Source organism: Myotis nattereri, assembly GCF_964212035.1.
Source record: "Myotis nattereri genome assembly, chromosome: 4".
NCBI lineage: Eukaryota > Metazoa > Chordata > Mammalia > Chiroptera > Vespertilionidae > Myotis > Myotis nattereri.
The window spans coordinates 42,540,198-42,564,392 of record NC_138079.1 but is presented as its reverse complement, the minus strand read 5'-3'; the positions used below and the strand labels follow the sequence as shown (position 1 = coordinate 42,564,392).

The window sequence follows — 24,195 nt, the reverse complement described above, 5'->3', positions numbered from 1 at the left end:
CCAGGTGTCCTTTAGAGTCACGAGGCATTCTCAGAAGGCAAGGGGCGTCTGGAGACCTTAGTCTATAAGTATCGATGATATTTTAGATAAATAATTCCATATTTTGCTTCCCAAGTAATTGGAAACGAGGAAATAAATAAGTGTGAGGCTGAGTGGAATATGACCCATTGACTTATGGGGTTTATTTTGTTGGTTGATTTCTGAAGTTATTTCAAGAATCCCTTTGAGCATAAGCTGTTCCTGTCTGGCAATCTCTTTGTTTTTGTTTCTTTAATCATATCACTTTACTAAAAATTATTTTTCTTCCATATTTTCCTCCCTTTTCATTTTGGGCTTTTGGCTGGATTCATAATTTAAACAGAGGAAGGCACTGAAAACAGTTTTTGCCTTGTTTATTCTTTTTGCAAACAACATCCCTTTGTGGGTTTAGTCAGAGATTTTTACTCTTTGCTAATTGACACCAAAATAAATAGACCCTTAAAGCTGTCAGTGACACCAGCCAGTTCTGCAGCCTGAGTTCTGCAGGACCAGGCCAGATGGCAGAGCCAGGCCCCTAGCGCACATAATGTGTGTCTGTAGCTCTTGGCTTCAGCAGCCCGGGCAGCTGACCACTTTTGAGAAGGCTTAAGTGGGGAGGAAGCAGAGTCTCCACTACCCATTGGTTCTGTAGGGCATCTCCAGGAATAAACCCTCAGGTGGCGAGAGTGGTATAGTGTCCTGGCCACGGCACCGGCTGGATTTCCTGAACTCCTGTTCTGTGATATGTTCCCGTCATGAAGCTTCCCTCTAGGCTCTCTGTTGTGTAAAGTGGAGCGGAGAGCTTGCCCATTTTTCTGAATTTTCAAATCGTGTGGCAGGAGGTGTTGCACAATTACACAGGTGCAATGAGGGTATGAGTTCATCTTGTACAAGTCACACTGACAGGACAGAACCTTCATTCTGTTCAGCTGGATGTTATCTCAACACTGTGGAGGTGAGGAGAGAGCATTCATTGTCATGGGTGTAGTGGAGGTTGATCTAGTCCCTGGGAGCGTTTATTGTAAGTGTAGCTGAAATATTGTGCTTTGAGCTTCCCGATAGGCAGTTCATCAGTAGACCGCCTGGATCTCTGAAAGAGGGATTGTAAGAGATTCTGATGTGGAAACTGCCTCGTCTCTTCCCCTCCTCGTCCAAGAGGTTGGGTCCAGGAGATTGGTTTTTCTCTTTGAAGCTCATGAGTCTACACTGCTCGTATCTTCTTAGGTCTGCAGAGGACAGGATAACCCACAGGATCAAAATAATTTTATGTGCAACAGAACATGTAAACAAGGATTTCTCGTCAGTTGTCTCACAGAAAGAGCCCAGAGACAAGCCATGGCCTTCCCTGAATTTGCAAACCCTAGGCCTTTGCAGAGGGAATCTTGATGGTCAAGTAAAATTTTAGGAGAAGCTGGTTGTTTTAAATATATTTTTATTGATTTCAGAAAGGAAAAGAGGGGGAGAGAGAGATAGAAACATCAACAATGAGAGAGAATCATTGATCAGCTGCCTCCGCACGCCCCCTACTGGGGATCAAACCTGCAACCAGGGCTTGTGCCCTGGTGGGAATCTAACCTGGGACCCTTCAGTCCACAGGCCGATGCTCTATCCACTGAGCAAACCCAGCTAGGGCTAGGAGAAGCTGGTTTTTGAGAGAGGATTTGGTTTAATGAAGAAGGGACAGCTACCCATGGTAGATAGAGAGACTAAATCCCTCTGAACTTTCATGTATTAACTATAGGACCCTCTCCATTTACACATCCTCTCATTGAAGATGGGTGTTAGAATGGAATTGTTTAGATGCTGTAGCATTTAGAAGGGGGGGGGGTGTTCATTTTTTCCTTTTGATTCCTCTTGGTGCGCTGTTACCATCCTGCCCCATGAAGCATGGTGTGGCTCTGTAATTCTGTGCTAAATGGAAGTGCTGGGTTGGAACCAGCTCAGCATTTGCCTGTTTACTGCTTCTCTACACATTATGGCTTCCTTACTTCAAATAGTGTTCGCACAGACCGAAAACATGTTTTTTGGCTGTCATCCAGATTTTGGCTTCCACTCCCAGTCATGCCATAAAAATGCTGTCAAATAAATTCTCAGGAACTGAAAGGAACAAATTCCGTGCCCCATATGATTGCAGATAATAGAAGCAGGCTTCAGCTGACCACCTGGCTGGGTGCCTGCAGCCTAGGAAACCGGATCGCACTGCACCTCTTGGTACTGCCATACAGCCATCAGAGTTCATTTTCTGTCTGTGATGGATGAGTGTTCCGTGTGAGAAACTTGCACACAGCATTTATCTCCACTGGGCCTTTTGAATTCCATAAAATATTATCTTCCATTATCCTGCTCTGTTGCCAACTGGTATATGTTATGAAGTTTTTGAACCCAGGATTAATTTTCTGTTGATAAACTTCTAGCGTTAGCCATAGACGGACAGACAGGATCCTTCTGTGATCTGGTGTGTGTGTGTGTGAGTGTGTGTGTGAGTGTGTGTGTGTGTGTGTGTGTGTTTTGAGAGAAATGTTTCCCTTTCTCACTATGGTTATTGTAATGTCCTTGTCATTCACAATCCCAGCTGGAAGGGATGGCACATTCAAATTAGAATAATTTAGGGGGTTTTACTTACAGAAGGACTATTTAAAAGGTGTGAATGTATCAGGGGAAGGGAGGATAGTGTATAACCCAGTGGAGCTATTTCTACCCCTAGAACCAAAGGAAGGAAAGGAAAGGGAACCTCTGGGACCTAGGAGAGCGACTTGTAGAGCAGAAAGGCCGGCAGTAGAGAGCCTGGCAGCCCCGGGCCACTCATCGCTTCCTGGCCTCCAGCCTCCTGTCAGGGCTCCCCCGGGGCTGAACCCAGTCAGCGGTCAGGAGGTAAGGGAGTCCTTTGATGTGGTCCCCAAGGTCAGCTTCCTGGATGGAGAGCAGGACAGAGGCAGAATGTGGATTTGGAGGGCAGATGGAAGGCATCTGCCGCATACCCACAGTAGGTATCAGTTATTTCCAGGAGAGGCACAAAAATCTCATCGGAACGGCCCTGGCTAGTACTTCTCAGTGGTTAGAGCATCAGCCTTCTCACCAAGGGGTTGAGGCTTCAATTCCTGGTCAAGGGTGAGTACCTGGGTTGCAGGTTCAATTCCCAGACCTGGGCTGTGTGTGGGAAATAACCCATCTATGTGACTCTCTCACATCGATGTTTCTTTTCTCTCTCTCCCTCCTCTCTCTCTCTCTCTCTCTCTCTCTCTCTCTCTCTCTCTCTCTCTCTCTCTCTCTCTCTTTCTCTCTCCTTTCCGCCCCCCTTTACATTCTCTCTGGGAAAAAAATATCCTCAGGTGAGGATTTAAAAAAAAAATCTCACTGGAACACTTAAGTCACTTTTATTTTTAAATGGCTTTTTGAGATGTGATTGACATATAAAGTAAACTGCACATATTTAAAGCATACAATATGATGCATTTTGATATGTATATACCTGGGAAACTGTCGCCACAAACAGGATAGCAAATGTATCCATCACCATCCAATAAACGCACTTTACCTTAACACTTAAGTCATTCCTCAGGTTTTCTTAGGGGGGTGTAAAAAGGTGTGAAATCAAGCAATAGCAGGTGCACTTCTGGCTCAAAAGACACACCAAAACAATGAAATTCGAAACAATATCCAAGCTTATGAGAAGGCTCTTTGATAGTAAGTAGCTTATAATAAATTAGGGGGGAGGGAAAGATTGTGAGTTTGAAAGGGTTTGTTTTTTTTTTTGTTGGTTTGATCTCTATGTTGTGTCTGTTTATTGCTACTAGTATGTATTTAAAACAAAACTACAAAACTCTGTGAATCTGTCTGGTGGAAGTATTTGACCCTGAGGAAGGCAATGATGCCAGCACCTAGCAGTACCAGCAGAAACATATACCTGAGCTCCAGTTACCCACCTGAAGTTCATACGCACCACACCGCACTCCTGGGGCAGGCCCAGTCTTAGTGCATGTTCTCTACAATGCCACCCCAGCTCCTCTAGGTGAGAGGGTGTGATCTGTTACAACGATGCTTAAGTTATTACCATGGTAATTGTTTAGTATGTGTTTAGTATGTGCTTGATGATAGATCTTTTAATAAAAGGAAGTAAATCATTTGCAAACACATTTTGTTTTTTACCTTTTATTAATTACTAGTGCCCTGGTGCATGGATTTGTGCACATTGAAAGGAAATTAACTAGAAGGTGGCCGGCAGGACTGGACGAGATGGGCTGGACATGCCCTGGAGCCAACCTCTCATGGTCCCTCCCTGGCCAGCCGCACCTGTGGTGGCACCGTGGCTCGCAGGGCATCTGCAGAGTGAGTGGGGTGCCTCTGGCAGGTGGGGTCCTTCGGCCTGGTCTTCGGGGATCGAGCTGAAACCGGCTCTCCAGCATCCCTCGAGCAGTCCCAGATTGTGAGAGGGAGGCTCTCGGGTGATGCATCCCATAATCAGCCTCCCTCCTCTCTGGTTCTGGGGTGCTTCACCCGAGAACTGCTGCTGCAAAGTCGCTGCAGCTCAGCAGCTCCTGTGTTTAGTGTCTGCCCCCAGGTGGTCAGTGCGCATCATATCTGCCAGCCTGTTGGCCGGTCGGCCGGTCACTTAGCCTTTTATATATATCGTTTGCTTGTTACCCACCTGACAGCTGATGGAGGTGCCAGAGAGTCTTGGCCAGGGTTGAGAACTGGCTCTGCCAACCTTCAGTGTCCCCAGAGCCCCACTTGTTGTGGAGAAATAAGGAGCACCCAGTGCTGAGCTGAAGGTGAGACCCCAGCCCCACTTCATATGAAGGAGAGCACCTCCCTGACTAAGCCAGGACAGCCGGAGTAGCTGTGAAGTTTTAGGGAAGGGAGAGGCTGGGCCTGCAAGGATGGAAGCCCCTGGGACATCATAGCACCAGTTCTCAAACATTTTTGTTTGAAGTTTTAGGACCAATGTATATGCTTAAAAATTATTGAAGCCCCAAAGATCTTATGTTTATGAGGGTTATATCTTTCAAAATTTACATGTATCAGAAACTTAGATGTTAATATAAATAACTTATGAAAGATAACTTTATTTTCCAAAACAAAAGAATTATATGAGAAGGGTGACATTGTTTATATTTGCGTACGTCTCTTATATTCATAGAAGATGGCTAGATTGTTACACCTGCTTCTGCATTCTGTCTGTTATGATGTATTGTTTGGGTAAAAATTGATGAGAATGTCCATCCTCACACAGATATGTAGGAAAAGGGAGGGTTAATTTAATAGCCTTTTTACACAATTGTGTGTATTCTATTTTAATATTATACCAATATTCAACAGGTGATCATTTCTTAACGGCTAGCTGTTGTGTGGTCCCTGCACCCTGGACATTCTTGTGTGAGCCACTCCCAACCTGTGGGTCAGATGGCTGTTTTCTTTTCTAAGGAAAAGTTGGTCTTTTGAAATTAATGGTTTACATAAAGGGGAAGAAGAAATGCAAATATGCATTCATTATATAAAAATCACCAAATCTTGAAAGATTATGGAAGCTCCTTTTTTTGGCTTTAGTCCTTTTTTTCAGTTACACTTTACATTCCATGTTGCATTAGTTTCAGGTGTATTTCATAGTGGTTAGATAATCACATACCTTACAAAGTGTTCCCCACTATATTTCCAGTACTCCCTGGCACCATGCATAGTTATTACAATATTATTAGCTGCATTTCCTGTGATGTACTTTACATTCCCATGACTATTTTGTAACTATCAATCTGTACTTCTTAGTCCCTTTACCTCCTTCACCCAGTCTCCCAACTTCCCTTCCTTCTGGCAACCATCAGTCTGTTCTCTGTATGAGTCTGTTTCAGTTTTGTTTGTTTGGTTATTTTGTTGTTTAGAGTCTACATATACGTGAAATCATATAGCATTTGTCTTTTTCTGATTGATTTATTTCACTGAGCGTAACACACTCTAGGTCCATTCATGCTGTCGCATGGTAAGATTTCATTCTTTTTTATGACTGAGTAATAGTCCATTATATATATGTATATCTTTTATATCTACTTGTCTATTGGTGGGTACTTGGGTTGCTTTCCTATCTTGGCTATTGTAAACTAGAGGCTTGGTGCACGAAATTCATGCATGGGTAGGGTCCCTAGGCCTGGCCGGCAATCAGGGCCGATTGGGGCCTTCCAGCTGCCACCCGGGACCTTCCTTCCAGCTGCCGGCCAGGGTGACCCTTCCCCAGCTGCCGGCTGTTGGCAGGGCCTTCCTTTGTTCCACGCCACTCCCTGAGGGTCAGTGCACGTCAAAGCAAGTGATCGGTCTCCCAGTCAAACTCCCATAGGGACAATTTGCATATTAGGCTTTCATATATATATATGGATAGCGCTGTGATGAACATAGGGGTACATATATTCTTTTGAATTCGTGTTTTGGGTTTCTTCAAATATATACCCAGAAGTGAAATCACTGTGTCATAAGGCAGTTCCATTTTTAATTTCTTGAGGTAACTCCATGCTGTTTTCCACAGTGGCTGCACCAGGCTGTGTTACGACCAACAGTGCACGAAGGTTCCCTTTTCTCCACATCTTTGACAACACTTGTTTGTTGATTTATTGATGATAGCCATTCTGATAGGTATGAGGTGATATCTCATTGTGGTTTAAATTTGCATTTCTCTGATGTTTAGTGACATTGAACATCTTTTCATATTGGCCATCTGTATGTCCTCTTAGGAGAAGTGGCTATTTAGGTCTTCTGCCCATTTTTAATGAGATTGTTTTTTTGGTGTTGAGTTTTATAAGTTCTTTATAAATTTTTGATATTAACCCTTTATCAGATATATCATTGACAAATATCTTCTCCCCTTCAGCAGGTTGTCTTTTCATTTTGTTGATGGTTTCCTTTGCTGTGGAAAAACTTTTTAGATTGATATAGTCACATTTGTTTATTTTTCTGTTGATTTCTTTGCTCAAGGAGATATATTAGGAAAAATATTGCTAAGAGGGATGTCAGAGATATTACTGCCTATGTTTTTTTCTAGGAGTTTTATGGTTTTGAGTCTAACAAGTTTTTAAGCCATTTTGAATATTATTCTTTATTTCAGTCAGTGTAGTCTTAATTTCTGACTGGTCCTTTTCCTTTTTTTTTTTTTTTTTTTGGCATTCTCACTAAGATCTTTGAAAGTCTCACTAAATTTCTTGGAGGTTTCTAGAAGATTCTTGAATAACCTTATAACTGTGGTTTTAATCTCTATATCCAGTAGTTCACTTTCTTCTGTTTCTTTCATTTGTGACATATTTCTTTGTCTCTGCATTTTGGCTGCTTCCCTGTGTTTGTTTCTGTGTATTGGGTAGAGCTGCTAAGTCTCCTTGAGTTGATAGAATGGCCTTGTGTAGTAGGTGTCCTATAGGGCCCAGTGGTTCAGCCTCCCCAATCACCTGAGGTGGACACTCTAGGTGCACCCCTTTGTGGGCTGTGTGCACAGTCTTGTTGTAGTTGCGCCTTGATTGCTTTTGGTATCACTGGGAGGAATTGACCTCTAGACCAATTGGCTTTGGGGACAAGCTGCCACTACAGTGGGAGAGCTGCTGTGCAGGAAACACCCTTATGGAGCAGGACTTGCTTCAGTGGGGCTTTGGTGCTCACTGAGTCTGCTCCTTGAGTGTGTTGCTTATGGATGTGTAGAGTTGTAACCTGGTATGGTCTGACACTGACCACTGGGTACACTGGCTCTTGGGTCTCCAGGGAGGTGCAAAGTCAACCACTGCCTGGGGCCATCCAGCAGGAGCTACAGAGAGATCTGCAGATTCCTCCTCTTTGTATTGGGTTTGGAAGTGCCCAGACGAGGCCCAGGTGTGAAGCAAGGCAGGCTGGTGCTGGTGCAGGGTCTTGGGCCTTTTATTGATAGGTTTCGGGCTCCCTGACCCAGCTGCAGCTTTTTTGACAGGTTTTTAGCCTTAGAAAGTACAGGCCATTCATATGCAAAAGCCATTGAGCACAGCTCGGGTGGAACTGTAAATTAGGTGGGGCGGGGTCTCAGGGATTCACCAGGGCGGAGCAAAGAGAAATGGCTGCCAGTCAGCCCTGTACTGGGGAGAAGCCAGCATGGGAACAATGACCCCTGCAAGCACCTCCGTCTGGAAGAAAGCCGCCCCGCGAGGTCCTGCCAATGCCAGACAATCCAGTTTTTCCTTGTATGTGTCTGGGTCCTCCAGAGCCTCACCCGGCACTGGAGCTCAGAGGAAGTGGGAGCTTGTAAATTAAGTTTGTGGTGCCGGCCTTTTAAGAGGAGCAGCTGGGTCTCCAGCAGCCTGTGTATCACTGAGCCCCAGTCCACCCTGGTTTTTATAGCCTGTAGTTCTTACTGCCCGTAGGGACTTCTTTTCCCAGCTCTGGGAGCCTGGACTGGGCATCTGGTGTGGGGCTGGGACCCCTAGCTCCTCCGGGCGGCCTCCACAGAGGCAGTCTCCCTCCCAATTAAAAAAGAGGCACACTTGGGTGCTGACCAGCCTGTTCCTCGCTCCCCACCTCCTACCAGCCTCAGTGTGCTTTCTTCTTACTTCTCTAGTTGTAGTACTTCCATTCAGCCAGCTTTCCGGTGGTTCTGGATGATGGTTGTTCTGTATTTTAGTTGTAATTTTGATGTGATTGTGGGAGGCAGCGAGTACAGGCATTTGCCTACGCTATCCTCTTGGTTCTCTGAGGAGGATATTTTTTCCATTGCTTTTTAGAGAGAGTAGAAACCAGGGGGAAAGGCAGAGGGAGAGAAACATCAATGTGAGAGAGATGCATCGATTGGTTGCTCCTGCATGCGGCCCAGTTGGGGCCAGGGATCAAGCTTGCAACCAAGACTATGCCCTTTACCTGAATCGAACCTGTGACCCTTCATTTGGGGCAGAGGGAAGGGGCCCAGAGCTCTAACCACTAAGAAAACGGGCTAGGGCTGGGATTGTTTCCTTAGTTTCCCTTTTTGATAGTTTGTTTTATTGGTGTATTGTGGAGAGCGGCTATAGCATTTGGACAGGTTCAAGCCTCAGACTAATGACAGGGCATGGTCCTCTCGTGGCAAAGCCATGTGTAAGTCCCAGCTTGGAGGGCAAAGCCCTCCCAGCACAATTACAGCCAAAGGCTATAGTTGTAAGTTTGACCTTATGGTCCGAACCGGTGGTCCCAGGTGGCTAAGTGAGGTAGGCTGTGGGAGGTGCAGCAAGTGCTGCCAAAACAAAGCTTGATAGAGTTCAGGTACATGTAATTGAGTAGATTCAAACCCTGGGAGAATATTGTAAACATCTTGACCACACTCTTATTTTGCCTCATAGAATCTGGCTAGCTGTGGCACTGTCTCTCCATCCGAGAGCAGTGTCCCACCTAGCCCCAGCTTTATTTTCTTATCTGTCTTCTTTAATCCTTCACCTGCCCCCCCCATCCCCCCCACCCCCACCGCCAGGTTTACCTCTGGTCATGCTGAGCGCAGCACAGTGTATAAAAGTGCAACCAATTTCTGAATATTTATTTTGTATCCTGCTACTTAACTAAATTCATTTATCAGACCTAGTAGTTTTTGGTGGAATCTTTAGGGTTCTCTATATACAGTATCATGCTATCTGCAAATAATGACAGTTTTCCTTCTTCCTTTCCCATTTGTGTGCTTTTTATTTCTTTGTCTTGTCTGATTGCTGTAGCTAGGACTTCCATTACTATCCTATATAATAAAATAATAAAAGCCTAATATGCAAATCAACCAAACGAACAAAGGACCGGTCGCTATGATGCACACTGACCACCAGGGGGCAGATGCTTAATAAAGGAGCTGCCCCCAGCCCATAGGCCCCAGGCCAGCCAAGGTGGGTGCCAGTGGGGGGTCCCGAGATCTCCCTGTTGGTTGCTCCCCGATCACCCCGTAGAGGGTGGTGATCGGTGGCTGGGGACGGAGCCAGCAAGCAGGTGGCACCAGGCTGGCCAAGGTGGGTGCCAGCAGGGGCCCCCTGATTGCCCCGTCGGTCACCCCGCAGATCAGCCCTGATTGCTGGCCAGGCCTAGGGACCCTACCATTGCACAAATTTTATGTACCGGGCCTTGCACGAATTTCATGCACCAGACCTCTAGTGTTGAATAGGAGTGGTGAAAGTGTACATTCTGTCTTGTCCCTGATTTTAATGGAAACACTTTTAGTTTTTCCCTGTGGAGTATGATATTAGCTGTGGGTTATCATATATGGCCTTTATTATGTTGAGATATATTTACCTTTGTTCCCACTGTGCTGAGAGTTTTTATCATAAATGGGTGCTGGATTTTATCAAATGCTTTTTTTGTATCTATTGATATAATCATATGATTTTTAGTCTTTATTTTGTTTATGTGGTGTATCACGTTAACTGATTTGCTGATATTGTACCACCCTTGCATCCCAGGAATAAATCCCACTTGATATAATGTTTTTAATGTATTGCTGAATTTGATTTGCTAATATTTTGTTGAGAACTTTTGCATCTATATTCATCAGGGATATTGGCCTATAATTTTCTTTCTTTGTAGTGTCTTTATCTAGTTTTAGAACTAGGATAGTATTGACCTTATTATACATTGAGTCTGGGAGTCTTCTCTCCTTTTGACTTTTTTGGAATAGTTTGAGATAGGTGTTAGTTCTTTGAATGTTTGATAAAATTCACGTGTGAAGCCATCTGGTCCAGGACTTTTGTTTGTTGGAAGTTTTTTTTTTCCTGCTTTGATTTAATTGGTTTTAATCAATTTGTTCATATTTTCTGTTTCTTTTATTCAGTTTTGGAAGACGGTATGTTTCTACAGAAGTTCCTTCTAATTAAACACTAACTTCTTGTGTGTATGGATATTAGAACAATTTTTTTTGATAGGTCCACACCTCTTATTATGGCTACCTTTTTGACATAGGAAGTGAAAACTTAAGTTAATGGTTTCTAATGTAGTGACTTGATAACTGTTTATTAACAATATCTAATGTTTGTTAGAGTGCTCTTACTTGTTTTTTTTTTTTCAATTTCTTTTTATATCCATTAACTTATTTGACTAAGTGAGTAAGGTGCCTTCAAAAATAGCTTTAAGCCAGCCCTGGCTGATGTGGTTGAGCTAGTTGGGGGATTATCCCATACACTAAAAGGATGGTGGGTTTGATTCCCCATCAGGGCACGTCTCTAAGCTTCAGGTTCCATCCCTGGTTGGGCCATATGGGAGGTGACCGATTCATGTTTCTGTCTCACATCCATGTTTTTTTCTCTCTCAAATCAATAAAAAAAAATTGTGTCCTCGGGTTAGGATTTAAAAACAAAATAACATTAAGCCAGTGCAGGAATACAGAAACAGCCCTGTACTGCCGATGTGTCCAGTAAATTAGGCAGCCATTTTATCTGCTTGTTCAGAATATTTCAACACCATTAATTCGTAATTTTGTTTATCTCTTTAAGATCCACACGGGTTTACAGCACCAAATAATCTGGGCCTGTCAGCCCAGCTGCGTTCCTCTGGATGAAAAACTCCTGCCCCAGCTCCTAAAAGAAGCAGGCTACACTACCCACATGGTCGGAAAGTGGCACCTGGGAATGTACCGGAAAGAATGCCTTCCAACCCGCCGAGGATTTGATACCTACTTTGGTAATGGAAATGCACATGTTGATTTAACAACTCAGGCTGACTGCAGCCATCTCATAAAACACACCCACGTGCGATCGAATGAAATACTGTAACTGGAAACTTGAACACAGAGTGAGCCAGTCAGCACCACCGTGGGGCCACTGTCTAATGCCACCTCCATAACGTGGCTCATGACCCCACAGAGAGGCAGTTTCCTTTGCCAGGTGACTTAATGCCACTTTGGAGCCTTTGGAAAATGTGCTACCTTCACATCCCAGACCACTGTACTCGTAGAGAACCTTACTATCAAAAGGGGTTACAAATGATTTTTTTTTTAAATTGCAAGCAAAACCCAATACAAGAATATTTCCTTCACTAAGGTGTGGAATGTGTTTTCCTCCCTGTGAGCTGTGTTTAGAGGTTTTTTGTTTGTTTGTTTGTTTTTAAAGATGGTGGAGAAAATTCTTTTCCATTGGCCTTCTTCTCCCTTTCTTACAGATCTGTTTTTGAAATCACTAGATTGGGGGAAATAGATAAAAAAAAAAAAATCTGAGGAAAAGTACAAATAGTAATAGGAAGGATAATAAGAAATTATAAGTATCTTATGAACTTGAGAGCTCTATAATAAATAACATGAAGCCTAAAGTTTATTTCTAAATGTGCCCTCTTTAAATCTGTTCAGAGCCGTCTTAATTAACAACCTGTTTATTTTGACAGTGGCTATATATCTCTGCCAGGTTCTTTTTCATACTGCTCTTTCTATCTGGCTATTTCGCTACCTCCCTCCCTTTTTATATATATTCATTTATTTTCAACTTGCCGTATCTGAAAAGGAGTACATATTTCAGCATAAAACATTTACAAATAAATAGGATAAAAAATCAGGACAAATAGAAAAAAGATGGAACAGTTGCTTGGCACAAAATTAAGAAAACCACTGCATGGTTGTAGTAGGTGGGCTTCACATTCAACTCTGAGAGTTGAAATTTTTTATGTCCAAAGCAAAAGAAAAAAGGGGTAAGTCTATAAGAGTCACATTATTTATAAGATAAATGGAAACCAGATGTTCAGGAAGAGTAAAGCATTTTCTGGCTCTTAGACCTAAGAGAAATTCCTCTTTTGGGAGAAGGTAAGGTGGAGAGTGTCCTCAAAGACATCATTTTAGTAATAAAGTGGTGGTTTTCTTACAGATGTTTCCTGAGGCATTTTCTCTTATTCAAGCTGGGGCCAGAGCACCAAAGTGCATTTCAGTAAAAGTGATTTCATGGGGCCCAAACAATGCAGTCGAAGCAGGTAGCTCTGTAGCGCTTGTTGAATGCGGATTAAAGTTGAGCTGCAAGGACCTCAGACGTGAGATCTTGTGTGCCCTGCGCCATCCAGGTTCTCTAGCAGACATCACTAATCAATCATGGTATTCTCTGTGCGTGAACTGGACACACCCTGAGTATCCTTAAATAGCTGTGCAAGATCATACCGGATGTAAGACCTCTGTCATTTCGGAAATTCTCAAAGAAAAAACAGCCTGTACACCCTTTGAAATTTTTCAGTCAGGTCTTTGCTAAAATATGGATCAGTACCTATACTGTAAGAAGAGAAAAACTATGAATATTTAAAAAAATTCATTAAAAAACAAGTTACATATTTAGAAATTCAGGGCTTAGATGGACAGACAGAGCTCATGCTCCTATGGGTTGGAGATTTGCAAATAAGGAAGGTGTAATGACATGCAGCTGCCATCACTGTTCTGGTCCTGATGTTCTGTAAAAAGCTGTCAGATAATTAGGGGGCTGGTTGCAAAGCTGCGAATACACTGCACGCGATTGAATTATATACTTTAAATGGGAGACTTGTATAGTATGTGAATTATATCTCAATAATGCTGTTAAATGGAGCCATGGGGGATTTAGCTGCTCAAAAAGTATTTTCTCTTTTTCTCCCAAAACGCCTAGGCTGCCATCTTCTTTAGGCTCAGCATGTAAGTTCAAATTTGTGAGTCGTTCTTATGAGAGAAGCTCTATGTGATTGTAACATGGATGCTTGGTGTCAGTTTGGTCAAGGATGTGAATAGACAGTTGTCTTCTGGAATCCCATTTGTAATATCTTTTTATTACTCGCGGTTCACCCTCTTTTAATCAAGTATATCCTAGGCATATTTTCTCCCAAATGATAAAAGTAGTTTACATTTATAGATAATGAACCCGAAGTGATTTTCTCCAGGACTGATACCTAGTAGTTATTAAAAACCCCAAATAGAACCCCAGTGCCATGATCCCTCTCCGAACAGATATAGAAGCTGAAACTCTTTTTGTGGACACATTTCTTTCTCTATTACATATTAGTTAGCAAACCCATTGGGTTTCCCTTTTTGTTATATATGTAGGAGAAAAATTATAATTTAAAACATCTTACGACCATTGTTCACTATATTCAGAACCATGAATTTAGTGAATCATGGAAAAGGAGGAAATTAATAAAAAATTAATTGATTTGTTGTGTAAGCTGTGTAAGGCTCTTAATTGTGATTATAGGAAACATTCAGGACTGGGGAAAGGGCTAGGCCAATTTATCATCCGCATTTTAAGGTTAATCAGTATTTGTCAGGTGATAGCTCAGGGTCCAGCACAGTTTATTTCTTCTTAAAAGCTTTATCAAAGTGTAATTCATTTATCATGCAATTCAGCCAATTAAGGTGTATAACTCAATGATTTTTAATACATTCACAGGGTTGTGCCACTGTCCTCACAATTCAATTGTAGAACATTTCCATCACACCCCCAAAGAAACCCCATGCCCATTAGCAGTCATTCCCTATTTTCCCCCAACCCCACTAGCCCTAGGTGACGTCACTAACGTAGGCTTTTGCCTCTAGTAGATTTGCCTATTATGGACATTTTATATGAGTGGCATCATACAATATGCAGCACAGCATATCTCTATTTATAAAAGGCTAATATGCTAAGTGTCCGACCGATTAGTCAACCGATTGGTTGTCTGCTTGACCAGTCCCTATAACACACACTGACCACCAGGGGGCAGATGCTCCAACTGCTAGGTTAGCTTGCTGCTGGGGTCCGGCGATTGGGACAGGGTGAGATGGGCCAGACACGCCCTGGAGCCTTCCTGCGGTCCTTCCCTGGCCAGTCAGACCTGATGGGCCCTGATCGGGACTGGGTGAGATGGGCCCCGATCGGTCCTGATCGCCAGCCAGGCTGAGGGACCCCACCCATGCATGAATTCGTGCACTGGGCCTCCAGTTTTAATATATTAGGAAAATATGGAACATTTGCAGAAGCAACTGTTGGTTGAGAAAACTCATTTCCTCCCATGGTTAAGTCTAAATTATGAGATAGGCAGTTAATGCCATTTAAATTTGGGGTGAAATTGAGATCACAATAGGTAGAAAAGTCTAATCTTAGTGCTGCACATTAGTTTGATCATTTGGCCCTGTTATGTATAGAAATCCTCCGTTTGGAAAGGTTTGTGTCTTTGACCAGTGGGTGTCAGTGTCTGACTAAAGATGATTCCTCCTAGAGCCACTTCTATAAATAACCTTGAAGCCAGTCTTTGAAGGTCAATATCAATATTATTCAATCCCTGCATTCATTTATGTAATCACCTCAGAATAAATACTTGTAACAAATCACATTACCCATATACTATTTTAGCTATTAGATAGCTTTAAAAGATTAAGATGTTATCATCTTTACTGAATTTGAACCCTGACTTTTTAAAAATGCATTTACTTAGAATCACCCACTTTGAGAGTTACATGATAGAGCTTGTATGCTAAAGACTTGAGTGAGGAGTGGATTTGAATTTTTTTACAATTATACTTGAATGCCATCTGCTAGAAAATACAGAGATGTTAAGAAATGCTGCTCTGATTAACCTTGTCGTCAGATTAGCTTTGTCGTGGGTAATCAATTGCATTAGGTAATTAAATACTGGAACATTAGTTTAACAAGTTTTATGCCCTGCTGACTACTTTCATCTCCCATTCTTGCTGTAGGATATCTCCTAGGTAGTGAAGATTACTATTCCCATGAACGCTGTGTATTTATCAACGCTTTGAATGTCACACGATGTGCTCTTGATTTTCGAGATGGTGAGGAAGTTGCAACAGGATATGAAAATATGTATTCAACAAACATATTTACTGAAAGGGCTACAGCCCTCATAACTAACCATCCACCAGAGAAGGTAAGTCTTGCCTCTTTATTGATATCAAGATTGTGTTCAGAGAGGGTCTCCACAGATGAGTAAAGGAAGAGGCCATCGAGGGAAACATCTAATACATTCTAGGGGAATTATTTTCAAATTTTAGAGTGCACTAGTATCAGCCTGGGAAGCTTGTTAGAAATGGAAATTCCTGAAGCCCATAAGAGTCTGATCTCGCATATCTGCGGGAAATCCATACCCTGGCATTTTAAAGAAACTCCTCAAGGATGATTCTGGTTAAAATGGTTCCCAGATTACACTCTGAGAAAGACTATCTATAGAGTTTTAGTAGAAATATAGTTTTATTATTTGGTGCATTATGTGCATGTGCTGTAAGTAATTAGCAAACTGGCATTTAAAAAATGATAGGCTTATGTACAGGATGAGGTTTTATTATGGCAAACTTTCTGTTAAGAGCTCACTAAACTTTAGGTTCAGGCCAAGTCCTCTAACTTTGTATTCCTCCCCCACACTCAAGATCGTGTTAGCTATTCTAGATATTTTGCATCCCCTAGATATTTTGCATCCTCTAATTTTAAAATCAGCCGATCCATTTCTTTAAAAAAAAATGCCTGCTTGGGATTTACATTTCATTAAATCTATAGACCTTGGGAAGAATGGATGTCTTAAGAATATTGAGTGTTCCAACCCATAAACATGGCATACGGATGAGCTTGTTTTTTACATTTATCATCCTGAAACCATTGTATACTTCATATGCTAAAATCTTTTGACTTTTCTATAGGTAAAACTAAAAGAGTTTGAATAGCCTTAAACATTTTTTTGCTAGCCTAGAGTTAACCACATGAGCTAAAGTTTAAGCTGAATTCTCTGGATTTAGCTTATAAATACCTTTAAAATGGGTCAAATATTTGTGGTGTCAGATATTAGGCTCAAAATATAGCTTTATTAAGAACTGCATTAGCATACCCACGAAATTAACCTTCAGTAGGATGCTGGCAGAGCTGATCACAGAATGTGCGGTGTTGTCTGGCTCTTCCCATTTCCTGCACTTTGCCTCCTTGACAATTACTGAAGGTGTTCAGTGCAGATCACAATTTGGATTCCAGTTTATATACTTGTGAGACATGGTACCTGGCTGCTGACTCCCTTTTTGATGTGGTTTCTTTGTGGCTCAGTCTTTGCCGCCTTTTGCTCATTATGAGGAGTCTTCCCTGGTATTTGTCCTTGGTTTTGCCACACTTTTGGCTTTTTATCCCTGTTTCACACTGACGTCTTGGCTTGGCCATGCTTGCTATGGAACATTCTCTCAAATACGGAGACATGAAGATTTTATTTTATGGTTATTGTATGTGTTTTATTTTAAACTAGAGGCCTGGTGCACAGATTCGTGCACCTTGGCCTGGCCTGCAGGGATCGGGCCAAAACCGATCTCTGGGTCCGGGGTGCGGGTGAAGCAGATTCGGGCCCTAGCAGCTACCTAACTCACGGCCAATTCCACAAGGAATCAGGCTCCCTTCTCTACTGGTTGGAGTGTCTGTCCCCTACTGGTCATTGCGCGTCATAGCTATTGGGCGAATGGTTGAACAGTTGAATGGTCACTTAGGCTTTTATATATATAGATTTTTTATTGATTTTTACTGAGAGAGAGAAAAGCATTGATTTGTTGTTGTTCCACTTATTTATGCATTCATTGGTTGCTTCTTGTATGTGCCTTTGCCAGGGGTCAAACCCATAACCTTGGTATGTTGGGATGACACTTTAAACAAGTAAGATACCTGACTGGGCTTAGACATATGCAGATTTTAAATCTAGAGCTACATCAATATTCAGACAGTTAAAAAGATAACTGCTAGGCAGTTGGTTTACGTTCTGAGTTTTCTTCTGTATGCTTGACATTTTGATACAGCTAAAAACCCAAAGAACAAGATAAGGTCTTAATGGAACTGTGGTCCTTGTCCTGTCCTTTGAGGTAGGCACTATGTTGCAAATAAGCAAACTGGCTTAGTGAAGTTAACTTGTTCAAGGTCACAGAGCTATTGAGAGTCAGAATCAGATTTTAAACTCACACTGTTTTTCTCCAGAGCCCAATGCACCCCCTATCCACAGTTAATAGACATGACCAGAGATAGTGAGCCCAGTGCATGACTCATCCTGACCGTATATTGGGATCATCTGGAACAATTGTAAGAAATACCAGTTCCGAATATTGTGGTTTATCGGTCCAGGGTGAGACCCTGTCATTGGTATTTAATTACCTCCCTGCCCCCACCTCCCACCTCCCACCACCCACCAGTGATTCTGATGTGCAGCCACTTTTGACTCCCCTCAAACACAGATTGGAAGCAGAAACCAGCTGCCTTTTACAGGTTCACAATATAATCGTGGAACTAGAGTATGCCTACAGTACAATTAGTTCCCATTAAGGAACAATGGAGTATCTCTCACAGTGCCCGTAACATTAGGCGGATAAGAGGAAGCAGCTGGGGTGAACTAGTTCTTGGTGTGTGGGTTGTCTTAACTGGTGTAGTGTGGACAGCACAGGAACTGAGGACAACTGTAGGCCCCAGCGCTCACGGCCACCCATGCCCGTGTTGTTAGTGTGGCGCTGCTTAGAGGTAACATCAGGAAATTGCCACGAGGGGGTGGTCGTTTTCCTCTCGTGTCTGAAATATTCTGAAGCCATATCCAGCATTCCTAACATCCTCAAAGTAAAGTTTCAAGCATAGACGTAAATGAATGAAATAGCCAATAGCTGAGTTAGCTCAGAAAGTTCCTTCAAAATAGCAAATGCAGATGTTTTTATTTTCCGTTCTCAGTAAAATGATGTCACCCCAGTTCCAGGAGCTGCACTTTATCCCAATGTTGAATCTTCTTTTTTTTGGTCTTTTTTATTGAATTTATTGGGGTGACATTGGTTAATGAAATTATGTAGGTTTCAGGTGTACAGTTCGATAATACATCATCCGCATATTATGTTGTGCTCACCACCCCAAGTCAAGTCTCCTTCCATTACTGTTTACTTCCTCCCCTTTACCCTCTTCTACCTTCCTCCACCCTGACTCTTATTCTGTGCTAATTCTCAGGTGCTATATATAGACTGTAACCTAAGCGACTTGTTCTAGGATGGAAATCATTAAAGAAATTCACACAAATCCACAAGCTAAAAGTGTCCCCGTTTTAAAGAGCACTTGAGGGGAAGAAGCGTATGGAGCTATTTTGTAACAGAAGGACATGGCGCTGGACTCAGAGGGACCCTGCGAATAGCCATCGCACATGTGTCGGGAAGCAGCGTCCTTTCTCCTTTTCTGCAAGATAATTCTGTCAGTACTAACACTGCGGTGTGAAAGCAACATATTCATAAAGTATCTTTTGGTTAAAAATAGCCCCCTCAACACTTTGCAGAATAAAAATAAATCTTTTCTCACCCATCTAGTCTACTGAAAGCAAATGCAAATTTCTGGTGGTAGACCCTTACTTTCCCTGACACATTTGAGAAAGGAATGTCTTAATTTGGAAGTCAAAGATAGAATAACAATTTAAAGCATATCATATGCTTTTTAAGTTTATTCTTTAAATTAGAAAAATATACTAAAGAAATGAAAACAAGGCTTTCTTTCTCACTGAAATTAGTGTCTTCTCATGGTGAGGATATTTAGAGTATAAGAATAGACATACTAAGAAAAGGAAATGAACCCCTAGCATCTTATGAATATGCTAATAACTTTAAGTAGTAATGTGAGATTTTTATGTAATACTTAAACCTTTGGTCATGACTCACATCTAGGATTCCATTATCTAGGCCTAAGAAACCTGAAAGGGTGCAGTTGGGGTTCGTAAAGATGGCAGCTGTAACTGCATTGCTTAGTGCAGGGATCTGGACCCAAGAAAGAGCGAGGGAGAGATCTGGGTTCAGTATAAACCCGGAGGTCAGTGAAGATCAGATTGGGTACAGGACTCCAGTGTTTTGAGACAGAAAGTCAGGTCAGAATGTGCCCTCAGGTCTCCAGAGGCCAAGGCTTGATTGGGTTAGAACTCAGGTCAGTAGATAGTGTGGTAATAAGGAGCTCATCCCCAGGATGGTGGCTGCTGATTTGGGCCAACAGAGGCCCTGGCTGGCAGATGAGGGGGAATTGGCTGCTGTTAACTAGAAGGGCCCTAGGATGAGTGGCTGTAGGTGAGTCCTGATTGTGGTTGGAGAACCTTAGAGCCCTGGGTAATTGTTCTTCCACTGGGCCACCATGGCGTACTAAGAACAGTACTCTGTAAAATGTTCTTAAATTTAAAAACAGTGTAGAAACGCCTCACATCTGGCACTGTTGGGAAATAGGTTGCTTCACATATAAAGTTCACCTTGTGAGTGCTGAGACCTTATTTTTATAATATTGGATGGAAATACTCTAGAATGTGTTCACTGGTCCTCACCTCATTAAATGCGCTGCACTGTATATCATTCTGCCCCCACCTGGTGACCCAAAGCCCTGTTAATGTGTATGAGGCTGTGCTGTGCCCAGATTTCATGATTCCCAAGAACCCACAGGGAGCCAGCGAGTCCGATGCAAAAGCAAAGAGTCCTTCATGTCGAACTAGTTCGGCTCCCCGACCACGCTCACCGATACAACAACGGTAAGCCCAGTGGCCAAAAGAGAGAGAGGCCTGATGGGACAGGGGGTTTTAAAGGGGGGTGGAGTGAGGGCAGGAGAGGGGACTGTGGGCCCCGCCGATTGGCCAGGCGCAAGTCGGTACAGGATGTCCTGGGTGTGGCTAGCAGCGGCTTCTTCCCGTGAGGAAGCACATGGCACCGTCCCAAAATGGAGGACCCAAGGCAAGATGGAGGGCGCAGTCCTCGCCCCCCCAAGGGCGAGCTGAGCCCAGGCTCCAGGGGCCAGTCCAGTTGCTGGGGGTCCAGCAGATCGACCAGTTCCAGCCCAGACAGGAAGTCCATGTCCTCCATCTCGTTCCCGGGGGCGCCGGCGATCGCCTCCTCCTCCAACTCCTCGGGCGAGGGCACACGCCCTGCCCTGCCGCCGCTGCTGCCGTGGGGGCAGCGGGCTGGTGGCAGCCTGCGCCGGGCTCCCGCCGTGGGCAGGGGAGTCGGTGCCCGAGGCCGCCAGCAGCGTGGTCAGGCCCCACGACGACTCGCCCTTTCAGCTGTTTGTCCACACACTAAATGACCCTACGTTACTGCAGATGAAATGGGAGAAAGAGAACTTGCTTTGCTCAAGGAATACCTTTAGCTATACTTGTAAGTTATTCGGATCTGGTCGGCAAGTAGTGCAAGGCCTTTGCATGGTCTGTGACAGTCACAGGACAGGCTCGGCCTCATCCTCAGAAGTTGTTTTCACTTCCTCATCTCAGTTATGCCCCTTCTCAGAAGCCTGATGCTGGAAAAAGGGGATTGCTGCAGTTTTCTAATTTTAGGCCCTCGAGAGTGATAGTCGTGCCCTTAGCCACTAAGGGATAGTTATTAGAAAGATTTTTCAGGTAATTTTTTGCTATATTTAACAAAGTGAGTAGAAGAATTTCTATACTGGATATGTATAAGGTCCTCTAATGATGGTCCCAGAATTATATATTCCTGGCATGGATATAAGAACTCTCCCCCACAATCCTCACCTCACTTGCTGGCCGGGACCAACCTCCCTTTTGCCCTTTCTCTCCATCACCAGCCACATGGGTTGACATGTTGCATATCTTTTTAAACAGCGAGGCTCCTTTCAGATTTCCTCCAACCTGCCCACTGTAGGAAATCCAGACCAGAGTCAAAAACTCTCGTGTTTACCAGACTCAGGCTACTTACCTAAATAAGTGAAACCGTTCATGTGGCACAGTGGGGACTAGAGAAATGGTGAGCTTCTGAGACTGGGGCCCCTGCTTCTCATACTCAGCTGCTTGTTACTAGATGGAGTGTGGGTGTGGAATTGTCAGAAGTTGATTTTTCAGGAAAATTAAAACAAGACAAAACAAAACAGATTTTTATGTGATTATTCCTGATTTTTAAAACGGCTTGCAATTTGGGCTGTAATTGGTTGTAGCCTTACAATTTTTAACCCGATCTAGCCCTTGGCTGATGGTTGGGGTTGCCTTAGTCTAGGGCTAAAGACCAGACGACTCCTCCGACCACAGCCCCTCACTGCCTGTCAGGCCATTGATGCCACTTCACATCCTTCCCTCCAAACATCTGAGTCCTTCCTCCCAGAGTCCTTCCTCAGCACCTGGACACAGCATCCCCTGGGACTCTCTCACCCGATTGGGAGGAGCGCAGGAGTGTCCGTGTGACTTCTGTGGCTGGAGGAGGTGAAAGGACAGAACAGGACTGATAGCTGTGTCCTTTGCCGGGAGCCGGTCCATCCTTGCTGTTTCAAGGGACCTGGCATATATGGCATACTGTTCTTAATATGTTTGCTCACCTTCTAGGCACTATGTGTTTTAAACAAGGTCACCTCTCTGAGAAAGGTTGTTTCCCCAGGTAGGGATTTTCCCCTGAAGTTAGGGAGGGAATAAAACCTCTTAACTAAGTGCCAGGTGGGTAATTAATCACTTTAACTACGAACAATCATGCTTAAGCTACATAATCTTTACTCCCTGGAATGGAGATAAGAAACACCCTCACCTTTGTAATAGAGATTGATAGGATTGAATCAACTGGTATAAATACAGATGTAATAAGACAGCAAGACACAGATGTAAGGAGACAGAGAGAGAGACAGAACCTAGGCACAGAACCTACACAGAACGTTCTCTAGAGACAGAAGAACTTCGCTGGAGAGAACATGGCAAAAGATCCTGGACAGAAACTGGCCTCAGAACCTAGAGACAGAACCTAGCGAGAGAACATGGCAAAAGATCCTGGACTGAACCTGACTACAGAAATTGGCAAGAGAACCTGACTAGAACCTGGTGACTGAACCTGGCTTGAGAACCTGGACAGAACCTGGCTGGAGAACCTAGCGAGGGAACTTGGCTACAGAGCCTGGCTGGAGAACCTGGAGAACCTAGCAAGAGAACATGGACACAGAACCTGGCTGGAGATCCTAAACAGAACTTCGCTGGAGATCCTGGCTGGAGATCCTGGCTAGGCTGCTGATCAACTGAACACTGTCTCCGTGTCCTTCCTTCTTCGCCGACTCCGTCCACACCTTTGGGGACCCCTGGACCCGCTGGGGTTGGACCCTGGCTGTGTCCTTATCCCCTCTTCCAAGAAAAAGCCGCGGAATGTATCAGTTACTCAGCCTGCCCTTATCTCAGCCAATGGGAAAGCAGGGGAAACTAGCCCAAGGCCAAGAGTATGCTAGCCACCCCCCTGTCTTTGTGTAACCAGACCCTAGCTGCACCTTGCCCTTGCGTCACTAGCCCCCGGCCCTCACTCAACCAACCGGAATCGGCCAAATCAGAGTGTGCCCCCAACCCCCAACCCCAAGCCCTATAACTTCTTTGTTCCCTTGGGACTCGGGGCTCTCTCTTGCATCCAGTAATGGAGGCAAGGGTGGGGTCGGGGGGGGGGGGGGCCAAGTCCCGGGCTTGAATAAAAGACTCTATGCTTTTGCATCGGACTCGGTGCTCCCTGGTGGTTCTGTGGGGGGTCTTGAAATCTGGGCATAACAGAGGAAGTGTGTGTGGAGACAGAGTGGGGCTAACTTAGTGTCAGAGCTTTAAAGTCGACCGTTGGAGTTGGAATTTGGAATGTCTTCCCATGGAAGTAATGCACAAATGAAGCACAGGTTCCACCTTATGGTTTTCATTCCATTACTTCTTCAGTTAAATAGGTTTTGAAGTGATTACCTTGATATTCAGCAGCTATTTTGAAGACTTTGATTTTGGGGGAAAGATGTTTCTAACTGCCAAAGGACTGAACTACAAATAACCTTTTGTGTGTCTATTTGAGTGCTGTACACGTATACTCCTTATGTTACCGCAGGGGTATAGAATAGATAATTTAAAACAATTTATCAACAATGAAGAATGAAATATGAGACACCCATTCCCAGTCTGTTTTCTGACTTTTTCCTATTCATTTATGAGATTTAAATGCCTCAAATACTTGAACAGAATTATATATTTATTCTAGTTGGACTAGTCTTTTTGAGGGTTTCAGCTCATTAAAGAATTCTGTAGAAGCACAAAGAGGAGAGCCTTCAGAAAGGCTCCTTAAAAAGGAGAGGCTGACCTGAACTACCACTAATGTTAAATGCTGTAAATTGGTCTGAGAGGTAAAATAGAATCAATACTTCACACTCCTTTGTTAGTTTCCAGAAATTAAATTGGCCGTATGTTTGGTCCTGGATCAAAGACTAACAAAGCATGGTATTCACTTGTTTTCTCATAAAAACATCAAAAATCCCTACCCTCTACTAAAAGCTGTGAAATTATTTTTCAGCTAGAGCAAAACGTTAAAGCTTCTATTGGTACATATCC

General features: G+C 43.5%; 1 protein-coding gene across 1 annotated transcript in view; it reads left to right on the top strand.

Annotated features, from left to right (window-relative positions):
• ARSB (arylsulfatase B) overlaps positions 1-24,195 on the top strand; it is a 130,260-nt gene that overhangs the window by 10,685 nt on the left and 95,380 nt on the right. The window contains exons 2-3 of the mRNA XM_081089438.1: positions 11,436-11,622; positions 15,611-15,801. Coding sequence (XP_080945564.1) covers positions 11,436-11,622; positions 15,611-15,801 — 378 coding nt within the window. The remainder of the gene's footprint in view (positions 1-11,435; positions 11,623-15,610; positions 15,802-24,195) is intronic.